Raw genomic sequence first — 24,987 nt, 5'->3', positions numbered from 1 at the left:
ACTGTGGTCCTAAGTTCTTATTCGATATTTTCACAAACCATGGTATAAATCAGATATCCAAAATTATCGTCTAGACACTACACATACACATCGATACATATTCTATAACACATAATACTTTCAAATATATCACCACTTGGCCCAAATTTTTATAATTAAATATACACACGTAACATATAGTTTAGAAAATACTAGCAAAATTGATCAAAAACTTACCTCAAAGCCTGAACAGATCTGAAATTAGGCTTTTTGACCCTCTAAACAATGTTTTTCTTGGAAAACATGAAACACAAAAGTTGTAGAGAACGAAACGACCTTTCTGAAAAGTCCAGGATCAACAAATTCTGACTTACGATGAATTTACTATGAATTTTACAAGATTGCTAAATTTTATGACTAAAGGTCTACGAATTTTAATAATTAAAACGAGGAAGACGAATAGAATGTATTTATAAGGATACAAAACCCTCTTTCTTAACCTACAAGTTATCCATATTAGAATCTGATCCAAATTTTAGGCCCATTAATCTAATTCAAATTTTAAATCCTAGTCCTTATCCAACCGCACTTCCGGACTATTAACTCTATATCAAAACTAGTACAAAATACAATTTTGAAAACGCTAGCAAAATCGATCGAAAACTTACCTTGAAGCCTGAACAGATCTGAAATTAGCCTTTTTGACCCTCTAAACAATGTTTTCTTGGAAAACATGAAACACAAAAGTTGTAGAGAACGAAAAGACCTTTCCGAAAAGTCCAGGATCAACAAATTCTGACTTACGATGAATTTCCTATGAATTTTACAAAACTGCTGAATTTTATGACTAAAGATCTACGAATTTTAATGATTAAAACGAGGAAGACGAATAGAATATATTTATAAGGATACAAAACCCTTTTTCTTAACCTACAAGTTATCCATATTAGAATCTGATCCAAATTTTAGGCCCATTAATCTAATTCAAATTTTAAATCCTAGTCCTTATCCAATTTTAATACTTTTTTCTATTATTCTATTATTAATCGATATCTAAAAATTACGGGATATTACAATGACTGATTGAAGGAAAGAGGATTAAGGCAAACACAAGAAGAGATATGCATGGAGAAGAATTCTATGAAGAATAGAATACTTGGAAGAAAAGATAACTAGTTGATATATTTTAGGATGCAGACTTATGTTCGATATCAATTAGAAGTTTATCTTGTAAATGTGTGTCTATATAAATACAGCATAGGGTTTACACTATAAGTGTTATCTTAATCGAGAATATTATTCATTCTAACCTTAGCAGCTCTCGTGATATTTGTTCATCACTGAGAGAGAACGGTTCTACTGTAATACTGTTTTATTAATAAGATTATTATGTATTTCATACTTGTGTTCTTAATTCGATTTGATTGTACTAGACACTGTATTCAACCCCCTTCTACAGTGTGTGTGACCTAACAAGTGGTATCAGAGCAGTCTGTTAACACATATATAGTAAAGATCCAAAACAATCATGTCCGGAGAAGAGAAAACTCCAACCAAGCCCGCCAAAAATGAAGAAAACTCCAAAGACTCAAATCCATAATCGATATGAGACCATTAGGGTTTCATACTGAAACCTTCTGAGTATCCCATATGGAAAGTGAGGATGATTATGTTTCTGGAAGCTACAGATCCAGAATATCTTGACAGAATTAATGAAGGTCCACATAAGCCAACCAAGCTCTCTGTTGTAGTTGCAGATCAGCCAGCACAGACTGTACCAAAGGAGAAAAGTGAGTATACAACTGAAGATATCTCATCTATTGCCAAGGATGCAAAGGTAAGACATTTGTTGTATAGTGCCATTGATAATGTCATGTCAAACAGGGTAATAAACTACAAGACTGCAAAGGAGATATGGGATGCCTAAGAGACAAGATGCCAGGGAACTAATTTAATTAAGAAGAACATGAGGACTATACTCACTCAAGAGTATGAGCACTTTGACTCAAAACCTGATGAGTCATTAACTGGTTTATATGACAGATTTGTCAAACTCCTGAATGATCTGTCACTGGTGGATAAGGAATATGATCTTGAAGATACTAATCTTAAATTCCTTTTAGCTCTTCCTGAAAGTTGGGATTTGAAGGCAACTACTATAAGAGACAACTATGCTCTTGATGAAACTACTCTTGATGAAATTTATGGTATGCTCAAAACTCATGAACTTGAGATGGATCAAAGAAGCAAGAGGCATGGGAGAAAGTCAAGAACAGTTGCTCTCAAGGCTGAGGAGGAATCCCCCAAAGTGGTTGTCTCAAAGAAAGGAAAGGAAAGGCTCTCATCACAAAGTCTGATACTGAGTCATCAAGTTCTGATAGTGATGAGGATTCAGAAACTGAAAGTCTATCTGAGATGGATGTTGATGAAGAGATGATGAAATTGTGTGCTCTTATGGTGAAGGGTATCACAAAGATAACCTACAGGAAATTCAGAAGGGGAAAAAAGTTTTCCAGGAAAAGTGGAAGTTCTGATAAGAAGGGATTCAGAAAATCCTAAGGCAGAGCTGGAAAGTCTGACAGAGTAGATTACTCAAATATTAAATGCTACAATTATGGTGAGAAAGGCCACATATCTCCTGATTGCAAGAAAGGAAAAGGTGACAAAGGCAAGGCACTTGTCACAAAGAAGAAAAGCTAGACAGACACTTCAGATTCTGAGAATGAGGTGAACTATGCCTTAATGGCAAATGCTGATAGCAGTTCTGAAGCTGCTGAGTTAAAGGTACCTCAAACAACTTATATTTTTCATACTGATGATATTACTGAGTTGAGATCTTATCTTAAAACTATATTCATTAGTTATAAAGATCAGACTTTAACTTGTGATAGTTAACTTCTGAAAATCTGGTTTTTAAGAAAAGGAATGACTATTAAGAAAAGGAGTTAGTTACGTTCCATCAAACTCAGAAAGAAAGATGATACTTTTTATGTTAGAGATGAAGTGTTAAAATTGAATCAATCTCTAAAAACTGAGTTAGAAAAGGAAAGAGAGATTATCAGGAGTTGGACTAACCCTGGCAGAACAACTCAGAATTTGCTAAGTAGTGGAAACTGGAAAGAGGGCTTAGGTTATGGAGATAATAAAAGTGAAACAAAACTGAACAAGTTAAGCCAATTATTGTTAAACAGACTACTAAGCCAAAGTTAAATCTTGTTAAGTTTGTAGCTAAATCTGTAAAGTCTGATTCTGAAAAGATGAAAGATACTGAGGCAGAAGTTAAGGCAGAGTCAACTTCTGACAAATTGAAACAGGATAATACAATTGAAGTTAACACAAGCTTAATGACAAAGAAGCAGCTTAAGTATAAGCTGAAAGAGATTAAGAATGTAAACAAGGTAAAACCACCTAGAAAAAAATAGGAATGGAAAGGAAGGTGTGAATAAAAGCAATAATTATATGCATGTTCTTAATGCTCCTAGAAAGAAATATTATAACTGTGGAAATTCTAACCATCTGGCTTCTTTTTGCAGGAAGAATAAGAATATAAACTCCTTACCTTCTAAGTCAGGAGTTAAGAGTCAGCCTGTTAGGTTTAAGCCACAAAATCCTTGTTTTCATTGTGGTAGTTTATGGCATTCAATTTATACTTGTAAGGAATATCATAGTTTGTACTGTGATTATTATCAAATAAAACCTTCTTTGAAGACAGTTAGCATTATTCCTTCTAGTGTAAGTTCTGATGCAAAGTCTGATACTGTAAATTCTGATAAGAAAAATGTTAACATAAACTCTGATATTAAATTCGCTGCAAATGTTAACAAACTTAATAAGGCCAAAGGATCCAAGCAAGTCTGGGTCCTTAAAACTAATCATTAGTGGTCTTTGTGATTGCAGGGCAACAGGAAAAACTTCTTAGTTCTGGACAGTGGATGTTCAGGACATATGACTGGAAAAAAACCCTGTTATCAGACTTAGTGGAGAAAGCTGGCCCATGTGTTTCTTATGGATATGGCAACATGGGAAAAACTCTGGGATATGGCAATATCAATCTTGGGAATGTCATCATTGAAAAAGTAGCTCTAGTCTCAGGACTTAAACACAATCTGCTAAGCGTTATTCAAATCTGTGAAAGAGGTTATCATGTGGATTTCTTTGAAGAACACTGTGAAGTTGTAAGCAAATCTACAGGCAAAGTTGTTCTAAAGGGATACAGACATGGTAACATTTATGAAGCCAAGCTTTCAACAAGTTCTGATAGTTTTGCAATTTGTCTGTTAAGTAGAGCATCAATTAAAGAAAGCTGGGATGGACACAAGAAACTCTATCATTTAAATTTCAACAATATAAATGAACTAGTCAAGAAAGATCATGTGAGAGGACTGCCAAAATTAGTATTTGCTCCTGATGGCCTTTGTGATTCATGTCAAAAGGCAAAACAAAGAAAATCTTCATTCAAGAGCAAGACTGAATCTTCAATTTTTGAGCCTTATCACCTACTACATGTTGATCTATTTGGTCCAGTGAATGTCATGTCTATTGCAAAGAAGAAATATGGCATGGTCATAGTAGATGAGTTTACCAGATATACATGGGTGTATTTCTTGCACACAAAAAGTGAAACTGCATCTAACTTGATTGATCATGTCAAACAACTGGATAAGTTGGTCAAAGACTCTGTGAAAATTATAAGAATTGATAATGGCACTGAGTTCAAGAATATGATTATGGAAGAGTTCTGCAAAGACCGTGAAATAAAGCAGGAATTCTCTGCTCCTGGAACTCCATAGCAAAATGGAGTTGTTGAAAGAAAGAATAGAACTCTTATTGAAGCTGCACGAACTATGCTTGATGAAGCAAAGTTACCAACCTATTTTTAGGTTGAAGCTGTGCAGACTGCTTGTTTTACTCAGAATGCAACACTTATCAACAAGCATGGAAAGACACCATATGAGATGGTGAAGAAAAAGAAGCCAAATCTGAAGTATTTTCATGTATTTGGATGCAAGTTTTTTGTTCTTAAGACTCATCCTGAACAGCTATCCAAATTTGATCTAAAAGCTGATGAAGGAATTTTTGTTGGATATCCACTTTCCACAAAAGCCTTCAGAGTCTACAATTTAAGAACAAGGGTTGTCATGGAATCTATCAATGTCTCTTTTGATGATAAGAAGATTACTGGACTTGAAGATTTCAATGATCATGATCAGTTGAGATTTGAGAATGAAGTTTTAAATTCTGATAGTCTAAATCCTGATACTGTAAACTCTGATGGATTAAACTCTGATGTTATTGAAACTGTGGTGACTACTCCAAAGAAAAATGCACCTGTGCAGGGGGAGCATACTGAAGATCCAACCACATCTCAAGAAGAATCAGAACATAGAACAGGCTCTTCAAGTTCTGATTCGTCAAGCTCTGATGGGCCAAGTTCTGATAATTCTGGAAACTCAAATTCTGATGGGCCAAGTTCTGATAATTCTGGAAACCCAAATTCTGAAGAATCCAACTAAGAGAGCATGATTTCAGGGGGAGCATCAGATAATGTTGATGGAGACAGCATGGATCATGAGGGAGCATCCAGTTCTAGAGATAATCTTCCATCTGCAAGGAAGTGGACTAAAGCACATACACCTGACTTGATTATTGGAGATCCTGAAGCATGTATTAGAACTAGAACAGAAACATCAAATGAATGTCTCTACCATTCTTTTCTTTCTCAGGCTGAACCAAAGAAAGTGGAAGAAGCTCTTCAAGATGCTGATTGGGTGCAAGCAATGCAGGAAGAGTTAAAAAAATCTGAAAGAAATAAAGTCTGGACCCTAGTGCCAAGACCAAAGAACAAATCTGTTGTTGGTACAAAATGGGTGTTCAGAAACAAAACTGATAGTGATGGCATAATTACAAGGAATAAAGCAAGGCTGGTTGCAAAAAGATATTCTCAACAGGAGGGAATTGATTATGATGAAATATTTACACCAGTTGCTAGATTGGAAGCCATAAGGATATTTTTAGCTTATGCTGCTCACAAAAAGTTTACAGTCTTTCAAATGGATGTAAAAAGTGTTTTTCAATGGAGAATTGGAAGAAGAAGTATATGTTGAACAACCTCCAGGTTTTGTAGATTCAAAATTTTCTAATCATGCCTACAGACTTGATAAAGCACTTTATGGCCTTAAGCAAGCTCCAAGAGCATGGTATGAGACATTAGCTCAGTTTCTTCTGGAAAGTGGATTTAACAGAGGGACTATTGATAAAACTTTATCATATCTCAACCATGGAAAGGACTTACTTTTGGTGCAGATATATGTTGATTATATCATTTTTGGTTCTACAAATGACAGACATTGTAAAAGGTTTGTCAAGCTAATGCAGTCAAGATATCAAATGAGTATGATGGGAGAACTTAGCTATTTCTGGGCCTTTAAGTCAAGCAGAATGAAGAAGAAACTTTTATTTGTCAATCTAAGTACACCAGAAATTTGTTGAAGAAATTTGGAATACAAGACTGTTCAAGTGCATCCACTCCTATGGCCACTGCAACAAAATTGGATAAGGATACTGGTACATCAGTAGATATTACTGATTATAGAGGTATGATTGGCTCAATACTCTGTCTAACTGCAAGTAGACCTTATATCATGTATACTACCTGTCTTTGTGCAAGATTTCAAGCAGATCCAAGAGAACCTCACTTAACAGCTGTGAAAAAAAAATTCAAAGTACCTTAAGGATACAGCTGATCTGGGATTGTGGTATCCTAGAGAATCAGACTTTAAGCTAATAGGTTACTCAGATGCAGATTTTGCAGGGTGCAAAATTGACAGGAAAAGCACAAGTGGAAGCTGCCAATTTCTTGGAGGCAGATTAGTTTCTTGGTTTAGCAAGAAACAAAAGTCAATTTCCACATTAACTGCAGTAGCAGAGTACATTGTTGCAGGAAGCTGTTGTGCACAGATTCTTTGGATGAAGAATCAGTTACTGGATTATGGGTTAGAATTTTCCAAAATTCCTATTTACTGTGATAATCAAAGTGCTATTGTTATGACATGTAATCCAGTTCAACACTCAATGATAAAGCACATCAGCATTCGGTACCATTTCATAAGGGAACGTGTGATGGAAGGTACAGTGGAATTGTATTTTGTTCCAACAGATCAACAACTAGTAGATATCTTCACAAAACCGCTATACAAAGCTACTTTTACAAGATTGGTAAATGAACTTGAAATGGTTTCAGGTTCTTTCTCTAAATCTGTTTAGTTTGTGTTCTAATACATCAGACTTTATGATCAATATTTACATATATTACTCTCTTTATGTAATCTGTGCTTAACTTGAAATTTACCTAAGTGCTGATTGTTGTCTGATGTGAATTTCTAAACTCTGATAGTGATATGAATGTTTCTGTGACTATTCAATCCAATGAGGATAAGATACTGACCTAGTAATCTCTAATATACTAAATATCTCATGTTTGAAGTAATTGTTTATGTGGAAATCTTTTGACACAAGTAAATTCTGATGTTGAGCTTAGTTAGGTTTACTTTGTGTATCTTATTACTAAGTCAAAAACTAGAATAGTGCTTCTTATCTATTAAGTTCTGATGTTGGTAAATCTTATGGATGTACTAAGTGCTGATAAGCCTCACTTATCAAAAGAAAAAGAAAAGAAAAAAAAATAAAAATCAGGTACTCCTTTGAGATCTAGAGAAAAATATATGTGGAAGGGAAGACCCAAGTGCATTGCTGGTATTAAGTAATATGCATTAGAAAAGAAAAATAAAATTTTCTTATTGACTTTTCACATTCTCTGATTACTGGAGAAATACTCTGATAACAGCATAAATTCTGATAAGCAGTCGTGACTCACTTACACTGAGAAGCCACTGTAAAAAGGAATTTCAAAGATGCATAAAATGAGCACAAAACAGTTGAGGTGGACTCATGCATGAACTCATTCGATAGTAGACTTCAGACTAATAATAGATTTTAAGCAAAGTTCTTAGTTATGCCTTATTTCTAAGATGTACTGAAGTGAATCAGACTTTACTCTTTGTCTGATATTTAGCTTAAAGCACACACTTACAGTCCATATGAATGATGAAAATTACTGTGGTGCTCAATGTTGTTTTAGATGAACAGTTTAAGTGTCAGTTGCATAAATTCTGAGGACAAGTTCTGATGGAAGTTCTGATGATTAAGTTCTGAGGAAACCATATCAGTATTTGTGTGAAGAATTACATAAATAAACATTCACTTTTTGAGTAAAGAAGCCATATTCTGATGACTTTTAAATTCTGATAATAATCAAGTTCTGATGCTTACGTGGCAGTTTTTATTTACTTGATTTAGTTTTAAGTCAATACTTGAACGGTTATATTTTATCAGAAATTGGACTACGTGAGATAAAGCAGTCATAATCATTTGTTTCGTGGGAACAGTTTTTTTTGAAAACTTAATGTGCATAGTAATCATTACTTATTTCCCGTGCCCATTAACTCTGGCTTTAGATCTTTTAATGACTGTTATTATTATACATTGGTCTAGGGAGACGAGGTATCATTATGTTTACCTGTAATTATTAAATACTCCTCGCGTCTCTTGGTATTCTATTGGCTATTTAAACCAACTATTCATTCCAGCCGATACATCTTCCATTTTCTCACAAACTCACTTTTTTTACATGCTCATAAAAAACATGGTTCGTTTCAACTTGCTCCTGAACTATGATACTTTCAATATCGAGTTGATTTGTGATGATTGGCGACAAGAGTGGCATGTAACTGTCATTACTGAAGAAATTTGGAACTCAGTTCCACAAGAGGTTCACACAGACCTTTTATTCTTTTATATGGACTATCATCTCCATTATGATCGTCTGGAAGAGTAAAGGAGAGAAGCTCTCCGTCAGCAAGAACGAAACATTCGTCTTGCAGTGCTCTTCGTCAGCAGCAGAAGAAGCTAGTCGTTAAGTCTTCTTAGACTAGGACTAAGACTGTTGATGTTAAGAATTCTAAGAATAGGACTATCTTGTAATTTTTGCATGTAATTGATTAATTTCATGAAATGTACTCATCTGCTATATTAATGAAATTTACTTTAAAGTTGCAAGATTTGGTCTTTGTTTCTCAAATTATGTGACCGTGCATGTTTTAATTGCAATTTGTTAATCTTTACTTCATCATTTTTAAACTTTAACCTGTGATGAATGTTTTGATTTAATAATGGTCAATAATAAATTTTGATGATTTGAGGAAACAATTGAGGTACAGGTTCAACCATCAGAACTTGTTGCTAAAGTAGCCGAGAAGGTCTCTTCTCAGAAAGTTCAGGAAACTGGGAGTTCTAGGCCACTCAAAAGGCTTAGAAAGATAAATTCTGATGATAAAGCTCCCAAAGTCTCTCCATCCTTGAAGAGATGGAAGAAACAAAGAGCTAACAGGGACACAGTTGAGTCAGATTCAGAGGATGTGGAAGCAGCAGCTAAGGAAGGGGATCAAGAATCTCTGATCTCAAAGGAGCCAATTGTGATTGAATCCCTTCCTTCTACCTAACCAAAATTTGCTGAAGCCACTGAATCTACACCACCACTGTCACCAATTCAAGCTGAAGACACTGCTCAAGACAGAGTGCCTACACCTCATGTGTCTCCTATCATTGAATAAGTACATGCTAAAGACCCAGGTACAAGTGCTGAAATAGATATTCACAACTTGGTCGTGCCTGAGGTTCTGTACTTAGAAGCTCCAACCATTCCTCAACAAACTCCACCAACAACACCAATTTTAGATGTTAATCTCAATGCAGATATTCCAACAACACCTCTTCTGAATCTAGATGATGAAGTTCAGATATCAGGTGAGCATCAGAATTTGGATTTTGATCATAACTTAGAGGATGATTTTGAAACCTCTATAGCCTCACACACTATCATTTTATCAGAGGAAACTGATTCTGCAGGCTCTATAAGTTCTAATGTTGCAAATGTTGACACTACTGGTGAAGCTGCTATAAATGAAAATGCTGATGCAGCTGGTCCTTCAGGACATGCACCTCTACCAGCAGTTAATAAAGCTGATTTGATTAAAAAGTTTGTGAGAGGGGATGCACCCGTACCTTGGAGTGAAACTCCAAGAGGAAAGGAATGGATCAAGGAGTGGAACAAAGTTAATTTTGTTCCTACTGAAAAAATTCTTGCTAAGCACCTGGCTAAAGCTGATGAGATGCTACTGAATGATGACTTCAAAACACAACTCAGAGTTACTGCATTGAGTACAAGGCACCTTCAAGGTCAACACTCAATAACTCAAACCAAAGTGAACAAAATTCAAGAAACTCTAATTCAGAAAGACATGAATGTCAAATTGGAAAAGAACAGGTTTTTTAAACCAGCCTTTGACCGCATTGGGTATATTGAGGAAGCTTAGGAAAAACAGCAAGCTCAGATTGCTGAAGTACTGAAGAATCAAGCTTCACAACAAGTTCAACTAAATGAAATCCAATCTTCAGTGGAATTACTTCTCTCTCTCCTATTACCTGATAATGCCAAAAAGGGGGAGAAAGTGATTAAGTCCAAATGTAAATCTGATTTAGCACTGAAGAAAAAGGATGATGGAAATGATGACCAGGGAAACTCTGAAAGGGGTAAAGGTCATGGTCAAGGAAAAGGCTCTTCATTCAGGAAAACAGGAACTTCTACACAAAAATCAAGTTCTGATACTGATAGAAGAATCAGTTCTGATAAGCAAGTTCTGACTAAGCCTGATGTTCTGATACAGGGTGAAAGTCAAGAATCACAGAAGTTTATGCAGACACTGAAGCTTAAGGGGAAGGAAACACCAGTCTACTATCAAGACCCCGAGTTACAGAAGCTGGATGAAGAAATTTCAAAAAGACTATTTCTCAAAGATAATCCAGGAATGGACTTTGAAAGTCTGAAGAAAGAAGAAGCCAGACTTAAAACAGAAAATATCACATCAAAGTCTAAAGTTCAAGTTATTGCAAAGAAACCACCTAAGCCTAAGGGCATTGTGATTAAAGAAAAGATAAACTATGAGGCAATCAAATCTGAATCCAAATCCAAATCACAGGTGAAAGTTGATCCTAGATCCAAGGGCAAAGCTAAAATTGATGAACCTGTAAAGGTATATATGCCAATCATGAATCTGGAAGCAAAATCTGATGAAGATACTAGTCTGATTTTGAAGAAAAAGAATATTCAAACAACTTCTGACATAGCTCATGTTGTTCAATATCGGGACTTAGTAAATTCTGATGTTACAATGAAGTAAGCAACCTCTGACATAGCTCAAGTTGGATTGATATCAGAAGATAAAGAAAAGGAAACCTCTGACATTGCTCATGTTAAACCTTCAAAAATTCTACTACCTGGGTTTACTAAAGCTCAACAATCTACACAACTTTTGAAGACTACATCAAGTGGTTTTGAAGCAAGAGTTATTAGAGGAAAGGAAGGTAGAGACATATCAGGATTGGGTAGTTCTAAAGAAAAAAGGGTAAATAATACGACCTCTGATCCAACTTCTTTGAGTGAACCAGGAGTAGGAACAACTCCTGAAAGATTGAATCAACTGGAGTCTGTACAAATGGTTTACCACTCTGTATTGAAAGAAGATATCATGCTATATGTCATGACAGATGGGAGGGTATTCCAGATTAGAAAGAATGTTATTCGTTTGAAGTATTTTGAAAAATTGCAACATGTGCTATTTCTACTTCAAGTGAAAAACAGGTCAACGGATGGTGCTGTCAGTTACTTAAAATCTGATATTCAAAGGCAGAAGAAACTTTACTCTGTAAAGTCTGACAGGCCATATTATCCTAAGTACAGAGCTCACAATGGTGATATAGTTGAGATGAAGCCTAATACCGCCAAAATCATCACTATATTTCTTGGTATTAAGGGACTTGAATTCAATCTAGAGTCTGATAAAGTCTATGTCATCAAACTGGATCAGGATATAAGGAAGGCAAAAATAAATGATCTCAGAGCTGCTATCTTTCAAACAGGTGAAGATACAGTTGAACTTAAAGATGCAAAAAGGAGGATGAAGAATGAACTTGAATATGCTGAGAGAAGTCTGTTGAAGAACTATATCAGAACAACTCCTGTCATTAGAGAGATTACACACTGAAGCCAAGTCAAGAACTACAACTGTTAAATTTTGAAGGTTATACAGGCTAAAGCTGATATCAAACTTTAAGGATGGTAAAAGCTACAAGGACTGTGAGTTGTTGTTACTTAGTCAAATTCTCATATGCATTTGTACTTAATGTTTTTGACATCATCAAATATCTATTAAACTTGTATATTATGCTAATTTACAAGTTGGGGGAGATTGTTAGATATATTTGTGATGTCATGTCTAATAATAATTTGTGTTTAGTTTTCAGATCTTAACTAACAAGACAAATCAGGAATTAACTGGAAATCAGTACTTACACTGAAGTCGGAACTTAAGATATCAAGACTTAAGTTATCAGAACTTAAGATATCAGAAGATATTTATCAGGAGATAATATCAGGACTTAAGAAGACATTTAGATGAAGAAGACGACTGATTGAAGGAAAGAAGATTAAGGCAAACACAAGAAGAGATATGCATGGAGAATAATTTTATGAAGAATAGAATACTTGGAAGAAAAGATAACTAGTTGATATATTTTAGGATGCAGACTTATGTTCGATATCAATTAGAAGTTTATCTTGTAACTGTGTGTCTATATAAACACATCGTAGGGTTTACACTATAAGTGTTATCTTAATCGAGAATATTATTCATTGTAACCTTAGCAGCTCTCGTGATATTTGTTCATCACTGAGAGAGAACGGTTCTACTGTAATACTGTTTTATTAATAAGATTATTTTGTGTTTCATATTTGTGTTCTTAATTAGATTTGATTGTACTAGACACTGTATTCAACCCCCTTCTACAGTGTGTGTGACCTAACAAAATACATATTATTCATTCGGTATAAAATCAAAAATAATAATCACCGTGTGCTAAAATAAAATTAAACAAAATAGTAAGTATACTTAGATGGATTTGGTTGATATAACGTGCCTCAAGCTAACATAATCTTTTTGTCATTGACACATAAAATTTTACCATTGATCTAGGTTTTAAACATATTAAAATAATATAAATCTGAATATAGTTAGTTGGATTTGGCCGGTTAACAGACTAATGACAATTCGTATACTATTGATCTCAGCTAAAATTTACCTTTTAATTAAATATAATAATATTTCATAAACATACCTATAAATATCAGTAACATATAAATTTCAATCATTGCATTATTTTTTAAAACTGTAGTATCACTAACTTATACACATATGTGTATATTAATAAGTATTATCAAATCATATTATTAAAATTTCAAATAATTAAGTTTCATAACTTAAAGTTTTTACTCCAAATTAAATTCAAACAAATTATGTAATATTAAAAAGAATCCGCGCATCGCACGGATTCTAGGCTAGTATATGTAAATATGCAAAAATCAAGTAAACTGGGAAATTGGAAGTTGGAACTTGGCACTCGTGTATATTTTTTTTTTGACAAATTTGATTTATAGTTATCTGTTCTTAATAATTTCCGCGAGGTAGAACTCATGACCGATAATAGAGAATAAATTTTTAATAAATTTTTAAATACTTGAGTTATTCAATAGAATTTATTTTATGTTAATCATACGGGTCCTTGTAAAAAAAACTTAAATCATTTAGGAGAAATAAAAATTATTTAATATAAGAGTAAGTCCAACAATGTTTTAGAAATGTTATATAAATATAATAAAATATTATGTTCTAGTGATTTAAGACAAATTTGTTGTATATCAGCCCCAATAATATGCCTTATATTTGTGTATTATTACTAAAGTAATAATATTTTTAAATTATGATGAGGAGGGAAAATAAATGATAAGAGAAGAGAGATGTGTAAAATGGGAGGGGAATAATTTTTTAATTGAAATAAATGAGATAGAGCATGTTTAGTGGGCACATGATGAATGTCCTAATATTTTAAGGCACCACTAGTATATTGTTCAAGCATTCTTTTATTCAAAATGCCTCAAATTTTAATTTATGAAAAGTTTTTACGGTACTTGTTGCAAAGTATTACTTAGTTTGGAAAAGAAATGTACATGAGTTTTAAAAAATAGCTATTTACTTCTGTTTTTAAAATATTTGTAGTTTAAGAAAATTGTGTTTTTTAAATTTGACGTTTGCCATAACATGGCGCGAGAGAATTTTGAAATAGGATTAATTAATATCTTGTTTTCGAGTTTTTTAAAAGAAGTAAATAAATATAAGAGAAAATAATTAAAAGAATAAATAGTATGTTTCACCGGCTTGATCTCCGAGTTTGAAAAATTATAGAGTGAAACTAATTTTATTAGCATGCTCCCATATTCTATGGAAAGCATATAATTAATCGTTAAGTTACAAATTTAACTTTAGATCTAGAAAATTAGTGTATAACTTAAGTAATACGAGTATATTTATAATATTTTTTTAGTTAATCACACCGCTAATTTTTACTTGAATCCCATTTTCACTAAAATTTTCTAGAAAAATAAAATAAAACTTTCACTTCTAATCATTTTCTTATCCGGTTTTCTTTACAGTAAATTTCGTTCATTTTCTCGTAAAAATAATATTTCGTTCTATTTTTTAAATTTGAGAGTAAGGCATAAACTTAAAATCCAATTTTATTGATAGAGTAAGCTATTCCGATATATATTAACTTTTTTTTAATTAATCACGGTACCTACTTTCATTTGAATCCCATTTTTTACTGCAACTTTCTAAAGTAAAAATAATAATTTCAATGCTAATAACTTATTTACCTCTTTTAAATGAACTTGTGAACGCGAATAAGAGTAAGCATTTTATTATCCGCTTTACTTTGTACTTAATTTCGTTCATTTTTAAAAATCGGGAGTAAGGCGCAAAACTTTAAATCCAGTTTTATTGATAAAATAAGCTATTTCGATATTTTTAATAACTTACATTAATATGTTTTCTTGACACGAACTTAAAGTTCATGTTAACATAGAGTTTTGATGAGATAATATTATAATTAGGTGGCACTGTAAGCAGTAATTATGTACATATAAATAGATGTCAAGATGTAGTTAGAATTCAAATGACGGGCTTTAAATGAAAGATAAATACAGAGATGTCACTGACACTCCTGCACCTGGTAACGCACTATAAATATGAAATTTCATGTATTTTTGATAATTTAACTTATTATGATTTGTGAAATTTTTTATGCATGCCATCTAACTTATTAATATATATTCTTAAACACACATTAAACAATTTGTACTTATAAAATACCACCTTTTTTAGATTTACGATGATCAATTAATATATAGAATGAAAACAAAAATGGCCTAATTAATTATTATTTAGTTATTCGAGCTCTCGAATTGCAAGGAAAACATATATTTAGTTATCAAGTTACAATTTAACTTTAAATCTAAAAGGTTATATAATTTAGGTAATAAGAGCATATTTGTAATATTTAGTATTTTTAAAGTAACAACATCATTTACCTTCACCTGTATAATACTTTTTGAGTGAATGTTTCGAGAAGAAAAAATATAAATTTTTTACTTCTAATAATTTATTTCCCTTCATTTCAAAAAAAAACAGGGTAATATGAACATGAGTTAAAATTTTGTTATTTTCGTTTTACTTAAACGACTCGTCCATTTTTAAAATTCGGTAGTAGGGTGTAAAAAAATGACTAGAAATTTAATTACGTTGATAAGGTAAACAACCATGATATTTATAATAACTTATAGTTAGTGCTTTTACTTGAAAATGTACTTAAAGTTTATGTGAACGTATCATGCGGATGAGGTAATATTACAATTACGTAGTAGGCTGCGATATGTAATAACTGTGCAAGTAAATAATTATGAAGATGTTAAATTTTCGATAACCGATTACAGGTAACGGATTAAAGATAAATACGAAGATATCATTATTCTGGCGACGATCATTATTCTGGCGACGATTATATTGCTATGTATCGCATAACAGTTAGCGATATGTACTTATAAAAATGAGCATGTATACGTTGACAATGATCAACAGTCATGTACTTATAAAATGTACTTATAAATATAAGCCTATTTATGTTGACAATGATTAATTGATGTTATTTAAAAAAATAACGTGATTGAAACAATGTTTTAAGGAATAATGTGATTGAAACAATGTCGGTGTTAGTCAGTTACCGGTTATTCGCAGATACCAGTCATTTTATATTACAAATTGTTTCGTGTTCCCCCCGTTTTCTTGCAAATTTGTTTCGACTCGGCATAGTTTATTGCAGAGTTATTTTGGGAAAAAAATATTACCTACCTTATAATGTGTATGCTTGTTTTTGGGGAAAATTTAAATCATTCTTTGTGTACTTTTATCTGCTAAGCCTTTTTTATTGTCACCTGTTCAGATATCTATAGATGTTAACCGTTAATTTTTCATTCAAGTGACTCCATTCTTTCGTTCAAATTAATATCGATATTTTTAATTTAGTTGGAAATCTTACATGTTACAGTTCATATCCAGAGAACAAGAACTGACCCTATTAAGCAATTCATTATATTTCTATCGAAAGTAGAAAAGAAATTGAAAACATGGCAGTTGGAAAGAAGTGGCTTTTGAATGTTTTCTCCTCAAAATTTCAGCACAGCACACCCCCTCCCCTGGTGGTGATAAGTCGGAGCTAGAGAGCAGTTGCAGTTGCAAACCCCCATCTTGTGATTACATATTAAAATAATTTAATTTCACCAGTTGAGCCATAAGAGTACGGGCATGTTGTTTCTTTACTTCTAGATATATTTTAAAACAGTCCATAGTTACCACATTTGCACATGAGATGCAACATTTTAAACCCCTTGAAGAAAACTACATATATCATATAAATACCATAAATTGATTGCTAGTAAAATTTAAACAAACTTGGACACTGCTAATGAGATGACCGGATCTTTTATCTCCCACTTTTCAGAACAGTGAATTGGAATAATATCATACGTTCACACTCTGTACCCAAGGACCAACGGCTTTCCAGGATTGCCATTAAGATCTAAAATGAACATTTAAGCAACTCAACAGTTTCATCTCACTTGAAAAAAGTATGCATCCGTCTTTTCTTGATAGTCAATATGGAATACACCTATCCACCAGTAATGCACTTCCAACATCTAGGAGCAGCTCTGGAGTATGGTTGCCTTCAACTATAAGAATGATGCCTATGGCGATCTTTCTCCCTTGAGGAATACGAGCTATGATGGTCGCGATCTGTAGTTACAAGACATAACATTGTTGGATATTACTTTATTAACAAACAGATATCCAAAAATTATTTTAATACAACATTAGATACCTCGCGACGAATGATGCTTTAGCATACCTGAATGTCCTGTACAAAGAGAGCAGAGAAGAATAACCAAATTAGATACTACAGGTAAACAATATTTCAACTTTTATTTTCAGAATAGAGGGCAGGTAAATCATTTAAAAGCATGCTACTAGAAAGTAGATTTAACTTCTACCCTCTGAGGGAAAGGCTAACACTTAGTTTAACTAAATTGTTTTTTCTAGTTCAAAGCGTCAGTGTACAGAAACTAGAATTATGTGATTTTGTTTCATTATCAACTGTAAATAGTAAATACTTCATGACAGAAGCACTATGCATGATCACATGCAAATTCGCAACACACTGTGGAGTAACAAAATTACACAATAAAGTTTTACAAGTAGTCGTGAACCTATTCTACATAATGCACATCATTAATTTTTCATTTTTGTATTACACAGCAACCATGACATATCTAGTACATAAAGCTGATGATATTTTACAGGTCTTCTTTAGACCCTTCTCTCTTTAGATACTAATCTTCAGATTAAAATAGTGTTTGACTGTTGACAAAATAAATATGTTTGAGGATCTGAACTAACCTGAATCTCTACCTTTGTCTTTTGAACGGTGGGTTCTGTCCTTAATTTTATCTCTATCACGTTCGCCATCCTCCCGCTCCCGCTCTCTGTCAGAGTCCTTTCCTCTTTCCCGATCCCGAACCTTGACTCTGTCTTTCTCTCTCTCCCTCTCCTTGATCCTTTCCCCTCCACCCTCCATTTTATATTCAGATCTTGGCCTTTTTGGTATTTGTTCTTCCTTTGCCTCGCCATCTACGGGAGGTATGGTTTGAGAAATGTCTCCATTTTTCTTTGACTCTTTCAATTTGCCAACAGCTGTTTTCCCAAGTGACTCCTTTGTCCCACCAGAGTTGATGATGACAGTTGTAGCTGTTTTATGGTCGTCCTTTGTTGGTGGGCCACTCAAGGAATCTTCCTATATATATAGGAGACACAAAGTAGAAGAAACACAATTCAGAAAAACATTCAACACAATGAGAAGATATCCTTATTTTAAGTTCAACACAATTATTACAGTTGGTTGACTCGTATATTCACAAAATACTTTGACAAGTATGCAAGTGCCATAAGAGAAAATATTTGAAAAAGTCAATTTTAGCAGAAAACCACCAATACAATGAGAGAGTGGATTTACCTTTGGCATTGGCTGAGGATCCCATGATTTACTTGTAGTAGAAAAAGAGCCTCCTTCCTTGCATACTGGAATATATTGTGCCTTGGGCAGGCTGTACAAATGAGCCAGCACTCTACAAACTTCTTCTATCCCAGACTTGTCTGCATCAAAAGCTTTCCACCATGGAGGATTCTCGGGCAGGGGTACTTGAAATCTACGAGCAGCAGCATATACAACCCCACAAGCTACAACCTCACTTTTGAATCGAACACATAGAGTTGTGCGCAAGCTGCTCAAATCAGAACCAAGAGTTGAAAAGGTATAAGTAAAACAACAATAAAGACATAGAACAAACATCATGATTACTTTCTATCTTAAAAAGGTATATAAGCTCAACTGAAAAAAATACAAAAATACGGAGCTTTTATTCTCTTGATTCCTACGTTCACAAACAACATCAAAATCACTGAAGAGTTTCAGCTATCATACTAAAAAGAAGAATGGAACAATCTGATGCAGAGCAAAACCTATTGCGTAATCAATCTTCTATTACCCTGTCCTACCAGGCTACCAGTCATCACAGCAAAAAAACTCTCTATGATTAAGGGAAAGTGTGTGGATATCAGATATCTCACCCTCCCTGTATCCTAATTCTGAGCGGGACATAATGGGTGTGTATGGTAACCCTTTTCTGCATTAAATTTACTGTAACCTCGTCGAAATATCAATGTGGATACAGGTATTCATTAAAACCCAAACGAAAACATTTGCACCAGCTTCAGAAAGAATAGTTAAAAAATTCTTAAGTGAGCCTAAACATTTCTTTATATTCTATACCAATTCTATTAGTAACACTGTTACATGCTGCAGTTGACAGCACAGTTCATAAGAATCCTTACTAGTCTCAGGTTCTTGAATATCCAATGGCCTAATCATAGATTTATTTTTCTAGGCACCGTTTTGGGGTTACATGAGAAGATGGATGAATATGTTTCATAACTGCTGGTCTATAATCTTATACAAATATATATAGAAAGTCATAGAAGAATTTCTGTGACAATACCAATACAAGACTCGCCTAAAAACATGTAAGGACACAACATGGATACAATTGGATTATTAAACTTAATCGAGTACATTCTCGAGCATACTCTGTAAAAGAATTAACAAAAGCTAAATTGTTCCGCTAATTTATAAATGCTACAGCGTGAACACTGAACACTGATTAATTTATAGCTTTCCTAATATTGCAGCTCACGAACATGAGTTCCATCCAGCCACATAGCTGCACAAACTTAATACCAGACAAGATAGCCCTAAAGATATCTAGTAAGGTTATAACCAGGGAGAAATCCAACATCTGCATTCTAATAGTAATGCCAATCTGCCTAGATGGAGTATCAGAGAGTAAGCCATGAAAAACGGACTAAACTGGACCAGGGAAACAATTAAGATGGAAGTAAAAGCTATTAGTTAAGCTATACAAGAAAGGAGTGAAGCAGGACATCGATTGAACTTCTTCCGCCTTGCTAACAGGGAAGATGAGAGACACGGGGAGTTCATAATGCAACACTGACTGTGTTGCCTCTCTTCTTCCCTGTTACCAAGTCGGAAGAAGTTCAATCAGTTGAGTCGAACTTCTGAGATATATAATTTATCTTCATAGCAATCAAATTTTACATAATTATCAGTTACTCGTGTAATTGAACTCTCCAACTAGCCTTAGTACACTTTAAAGATCGAAATCAAAAAGGATTTTTTTTTAATGAACAAACATGATATTAAAAAAAGCACATGCAGGATCAAGGTTATCACGGCGCCAAGTCGACCCTTGACGCCTTAGTACCTTCGTGAAGACTAGTCGACAAGTCGTCCGACTAGTCGTAAAAAGTCGACAAAGTGTTCATTATACGTATAATTACTAGATTTAATATATAATATATTTGAACACGTTAGTTTTATAATTTAGATCAAAAGTAGTAGAATACTTAGTTCAAAATAAGCGTGGTACATCACAATTATGAAAGGCCCCAAGTCGGGCTACGAGACTCTTGGGTGACCTTCACGTCAACTAGTCGACGACAAGTCGGGCTTGGAGACTCTCGGCGCCTGAGTACCTTCGTGTCGACTAGTCGCTGACTAGTCGTTGACTAGTCGTCTTCGTGATAACAATGTGCAGGATCACAGTTTGGGGTAGTTTGGTGATGTGAGGTGTAGACTCATTAGTGCATTTTGCACTCCAGCACATGGAAACTTTAAATTTAGGAATATTGAAGGAAGAAAAGGAGCGACCAACAAATACTTGGATGTTTTTCACAAAAATTTGACCAGCAAGGGACTAACTACAGACCTACAGGCCTACTGACAGAAGTAAACCAGTGAAGGAGTAGCATCTATGTGACCAATCTTCCATGACCTATGTGCTTCATGTTAGTACTCTCAGACATCCTAACTCCCCACAAAGACCAAAGAAAATGCAGCCCTTGTTAGAATGGCACAAATTTCAATGAAAACTTGTTAACAAAAATTTACTTGTCGGAACAATTCTAAGTGACAAGTTCCATACTTTGAAGCATGAACATTATACACAAAATATTTTTACTCCATGACAGCTCAAAACCAACCCATCACCTCCAACATTATTGTCTATCTTAGAAATAAAGGCCAGACAACTGATCCCTTAGAAAAACTCTGGTAGATAAAGAAGTATCGGGGGATAAATATACTTCAGAAGTGTAGGTGTTAATGTAATTGAAAACCTAGGCTCTGCATAATGCACGAATTCACATGAAAGGATATTATGTTCTCTGATCAATACACTGCTACATTAAATCGTTTTTCTATTCTTCCAGGGGCGTAAGAGTGTTTCAAGAATTTTTCATGTGTTTCCCGAATAAGGAGAATCAAGAGAAAATATATAATATGATATCATCAAAGGGTGATACTGTGATAGTCAGAAGGAGGAAATATAGAAAAATATAGATATTTTAGCGAGAGAGTTAGTGAAGAAATACCAGTTTTTCATTATTTAATAATATACCAACGAACTCAATTCACTTATGCTAAGGCTAATATAATATAGCACTATAGCCAATTAACCATCACTTGAGGCCCCTTCAGTGGTTTTTGACAGGATTAGAAATAAATTGTCTATTAGTATTTGATTTTCTGAGTTCTGTGATACACTCAATAACTGCTGCCTGCTGACATAGTATTACAAAAAAAAAGTCTCCTTCAAATCGCAACCTCCGCATTGCAGGCCCTATATGATTAACATTGCATTATATCACCCCCCCCCCAAAAAAAAAAGAACAACGTTATGATGTTGCACGGTATACCACCTCGGTTGATTAAAAAGTTAGTGAAATTGACAGAAAAATTAACAGAATCCATTTACTTAAACAGCTGAAGTCATCTTAATGCTACACTCTGCTTTGGTTGAAATGAAATAATCATGCATTATTGCATACCAACAATAATAATAAAGATTGTAGATCTAATACAATGCACAATTATACTGGATATTCAAGACATTCTAGTGACTATGATTATTTAGTTCTCCCCTAACAACTTTTGTAAAACCAAGCATGCTACACTACAATTACCTGTCATTTGCAAGATTCCAAGCTTCCTGTCTCAATTCTGGGGGTGTTTCAAGAGTGGCAAGGTAGTTCGATATAAATTTATGGGGATGCTCAACGTGGCAGACAAAACCCATCTCCTTTAAAAGGTGCCTCTCTGTTCTGATCAAATCCAACTTTAGTTCGGCATATTTCTGCAAAAATAAGCAACTCTTATAAGGAAAGAAATAATTTAAGATCCGACATACACAACAGATGATATACATAGTCCAGATGGTTTAAACTAACATTAACACCTAACCTTAGAAAATGAATCCAGATGCTCTATCGTTAAGTTCTCCCTTCTACATTCCATTCTATGGAAAACATTAATAACATGTCTTGCTTTCCTAGGATTTTCCTCGAGCTTTGAGGCAACCCAAACACAACTTGCAGCAAGCCTCTGCAAGGAAATAACAAGTTCAGCCAAAAAAAATTATAAGAGAACACTATGACTCTTCCAAATCATTTTAAACAGTGATGATTACAGATCAGAAAACCAACCTTCACATTAAACTTAGCAAAGGACTTCTTGCAATAAAAACGATGAAAGAGAACCTGCCCAGATGCCATAACTGCTTGAGGTCTATACTCGGAATTAAGGAAATCCCCATTCAATTGTCTATTTAAAAACGTACATAACATCATTATACATAATGTCTAGAAGCAGCTAAATAATGTATCCATAAGGCCGAGGAGACTTACATATAAAACTAATGAATATGTTCATAAATAATTACATTTAAAAACAATCATAGACATAATAACCGATATGTTTTTATCATTAGCAGGTAACCTATTTATTACGCATAAAATCTCACTTCATCAATGCCATATTTAACAACACTCGCTTAAATCTCAACTGAAGACACAATATCTATCATCATAAGTCAATTTCATTTCAGTATTATAACGCTTTTTCTCTTAAAAGCCGAAATTCCCAATCTGGGTATACAATTCATATCATTTGTCCGAATATTCAATTACGCAAAATTCCACCACATTCCGCCCTATTCATACACACACGTACATAAATATAAGAAAAGGATACAGTTTCAACAAAATACCGCACTCCTGAATAAGATCACAGCCATAAATCCTAAGATTAACTTCGGTAGCCTCGTCTATTCCATCTTTTCGAGACGGCGAGTTGTTCAATTCTTCATCCGTTAAATAAAATGTATCTATCGCCGTATAAATCATGACTTCACGAGCACTGAATCAATTGATTGTAAACCATTTAACAAAAAACTAATTCACAATTATACATTAGAAATCTCCAAATTGAAAGTGAATAAATAAGAGAAGTTTATATACCCTGGGTACAAATACTTACAGGAAACCCTAGAAGAGCTGAGCGGAGAAGCTCGTTACTTTCAAATTGCGCACCTTTGAATAATTTTGAGACCTAGATAAATAGCTAATTTGCTTCGATTTCAATCTGTTTAATTTACAATTTAGTCACACTCTTGTGTAAAAACACTACAATGACATGGCTAGCGGCGGAGCATCAATTACCCAAACCCACCGAAACCGCCCAATCCAAACAGACCAAACCGAATTTTACGGTTTGGTTCGGTTACGGATTGCCATTTTAAAGACAGAATTTTTTCGGTTTGGTTTCGGTTTTTACCTTCAAATCGACCGATATAACCGAATCGAACCAAATATTTAAATATATTAGTAAAGTGCAATTAAAAATAAAATTATTATGTACAACATACATGTAAACTAAAACATATAAAATTATTCTGCACTGAGTCTATATTAATAGGTACCTTAAATATATTATATAACAGGTAATATAATAAGTTTTAAGCATACTAAATTTTTTAAATATTAGAATCTCATCATCTATTAACCCTAAGGAGAGAAGGAATATAGATGGTATTTTATAACTGCACAGAATATTAAATAAAATTAAAATCATTTTTTAATTTAAATTTTCCATAATTTCTAACCAAATTTAATATTATAATCATAAAAATAATCACTTTATCAAGATTATAAATAATAATTTTAGTTTAGGATATTTACCTTGTAACAGAATTTTAGATCACCGGAGCTCTAACTCACCGTGGCTCCTTGTTCTCTTTTCTTGCATCAGCTGTGAGATATTGGCCTAAGCACTAGAAGTACTCAACACACTTCTCCAAAATGCTGTTTTAAGATAATATTTTCTAAACTAATAAATTCTAAATATAATTTCATAATGTAACCTTACTGATTTTATGATATTGTGCTTGGCTGAAATTATGGAAAAGAGAAGTGTTTAGTTACACATGAGAGATATATGAAACTGAAAATTTTTATAACAAATAGCAGATGTCCTTTTTTGTTACAATGAGTCTCCTTATATAGAAATCCTCTTCATTATTGATACAGTAGTATACTATTTCATTACTTTTTTCTTGTGGTCTTCCAGCATGCTATCCTCCTTTATGTCTTATCTATGTCGGTCATTGTCATCAAACTTGCCTTCTTCTTTTTGTCTTTTATCATTTCAGCATTTCCAACTTGTTTTTTGTAGTCTTTTGCTTTCATTTCTTCCGGCTTGCATTTTTTCTTCTTTCTTTGAAATTTTTGGGCTTGTAAAGTAGTAACATGTTAGGCCTTTTGTAGTTAAACTACATTGGGCTATAATATGGTATTATTGATGGGCCTTTTGTAGTAAAACTACATTGGGCTTGTAATATGTTTACTATTGGAATGGATCACTACCTTTTTCTCCTTTTATCTTAATAAGGATATTATTTGTATTATTTGTACTGACATTGATCAC

General features: G+C 33.7%; 1 protein-coding gene across 3 annotated transcripts; it reads right to left on the bottom strand.

Moving 5' to 3' along the window:
• Window positions 1-16,946: 16,946 nt before the first annotated feature.
• On the bottom strand, window positions 16,947-24,421 carry LOC141693285 (cyclin-L1-1). 3 transcript variants are annotated; one of them, XM_074498329.1, is made up of 9 exons: window positions 24,243-24,421; window positions 23,257-23,421; window positions 22,710-22,791; window positions 22,468-22,608; window positions 22,191-22,360; window positions 18,607-18,874; window positions 17,994-18,387; window positions 17,419-17,454; window positions 16,947-17,333 (listed from the first exon to the last, which is right to left on the bottom strand). In XM_074498329.1, the coding sequence occupies exons 2-9, from the start codon at window positions 23,406-23,408 to the stop codon at window positions 17,266-17,268; spliced, it is 1,311 nt and encodes a 436-aa protein (XP_074354430.1). In that variant the 5' UTR covers window positions 23,409-23,421; window positions 24,243-24,421; the 3' UTR covers window positions 16,947-17,265. The 3 variants fall into 3 exon arrangements, with proteins under 3 accessions (XP_074354430.1, XP_074354429.1, XP_074354428.1); XM_074498328.1 differs by lacking the exon at window positions 24,243-24,421 and adding an exon at window positions 23,523-23,746; XM_074498327.1 differs by lacking the exon at window positions 24,243-24,421 and adding an exon at window positions 23,542-23,746.
• Window positions 24,422-24,987: the final 566 nt, after the last annotated feature.

The sequence above is a fragment of the Apium graveolens genome, chromosome 10, assembly GCF_009905375.1.
Source record: "Apium graveolens cultivar Ventura chromosome 10, ASM990537v1, whole genome shotgun sequence".
Lineage (NCBI taxonomy): Eukaryota > Viridiplantae > Streptophyta > Magnoliopsida > Apiales > Apiaceae > Apium > Apium graveolens.
This window is presented reverse-complemented; position numbering and strand designations above follow the sequence as displayed.

What these genes read in the sequence shown, in the direction of transcription:
- LOC141693285 (XM_074498329.1), bottom strand. Translation starts at nt 23,408, where the DNA reads ATGATTTATACGGCGATAGATACATTTTATTTAACGGATGAAGAATTG. An exon ending in TGGAATCTTGCAAATGACAG is followed by an intron (nt 18,875 to 22,190) that starts GTAATTGTAGTG and finishes TGATTTGAGCAG; the next exon opens with CTTGCGCACAACTCTATGTG. An exon ending in AGACAAAGGTAGAGATTCAG is followed by an intron (nt 17,455 to 17,993) that starts GTTAGTTCAGAT and finishes CTCTTTGTACAG; the next exon opens with GACATTCAGGTATGCTAAAG.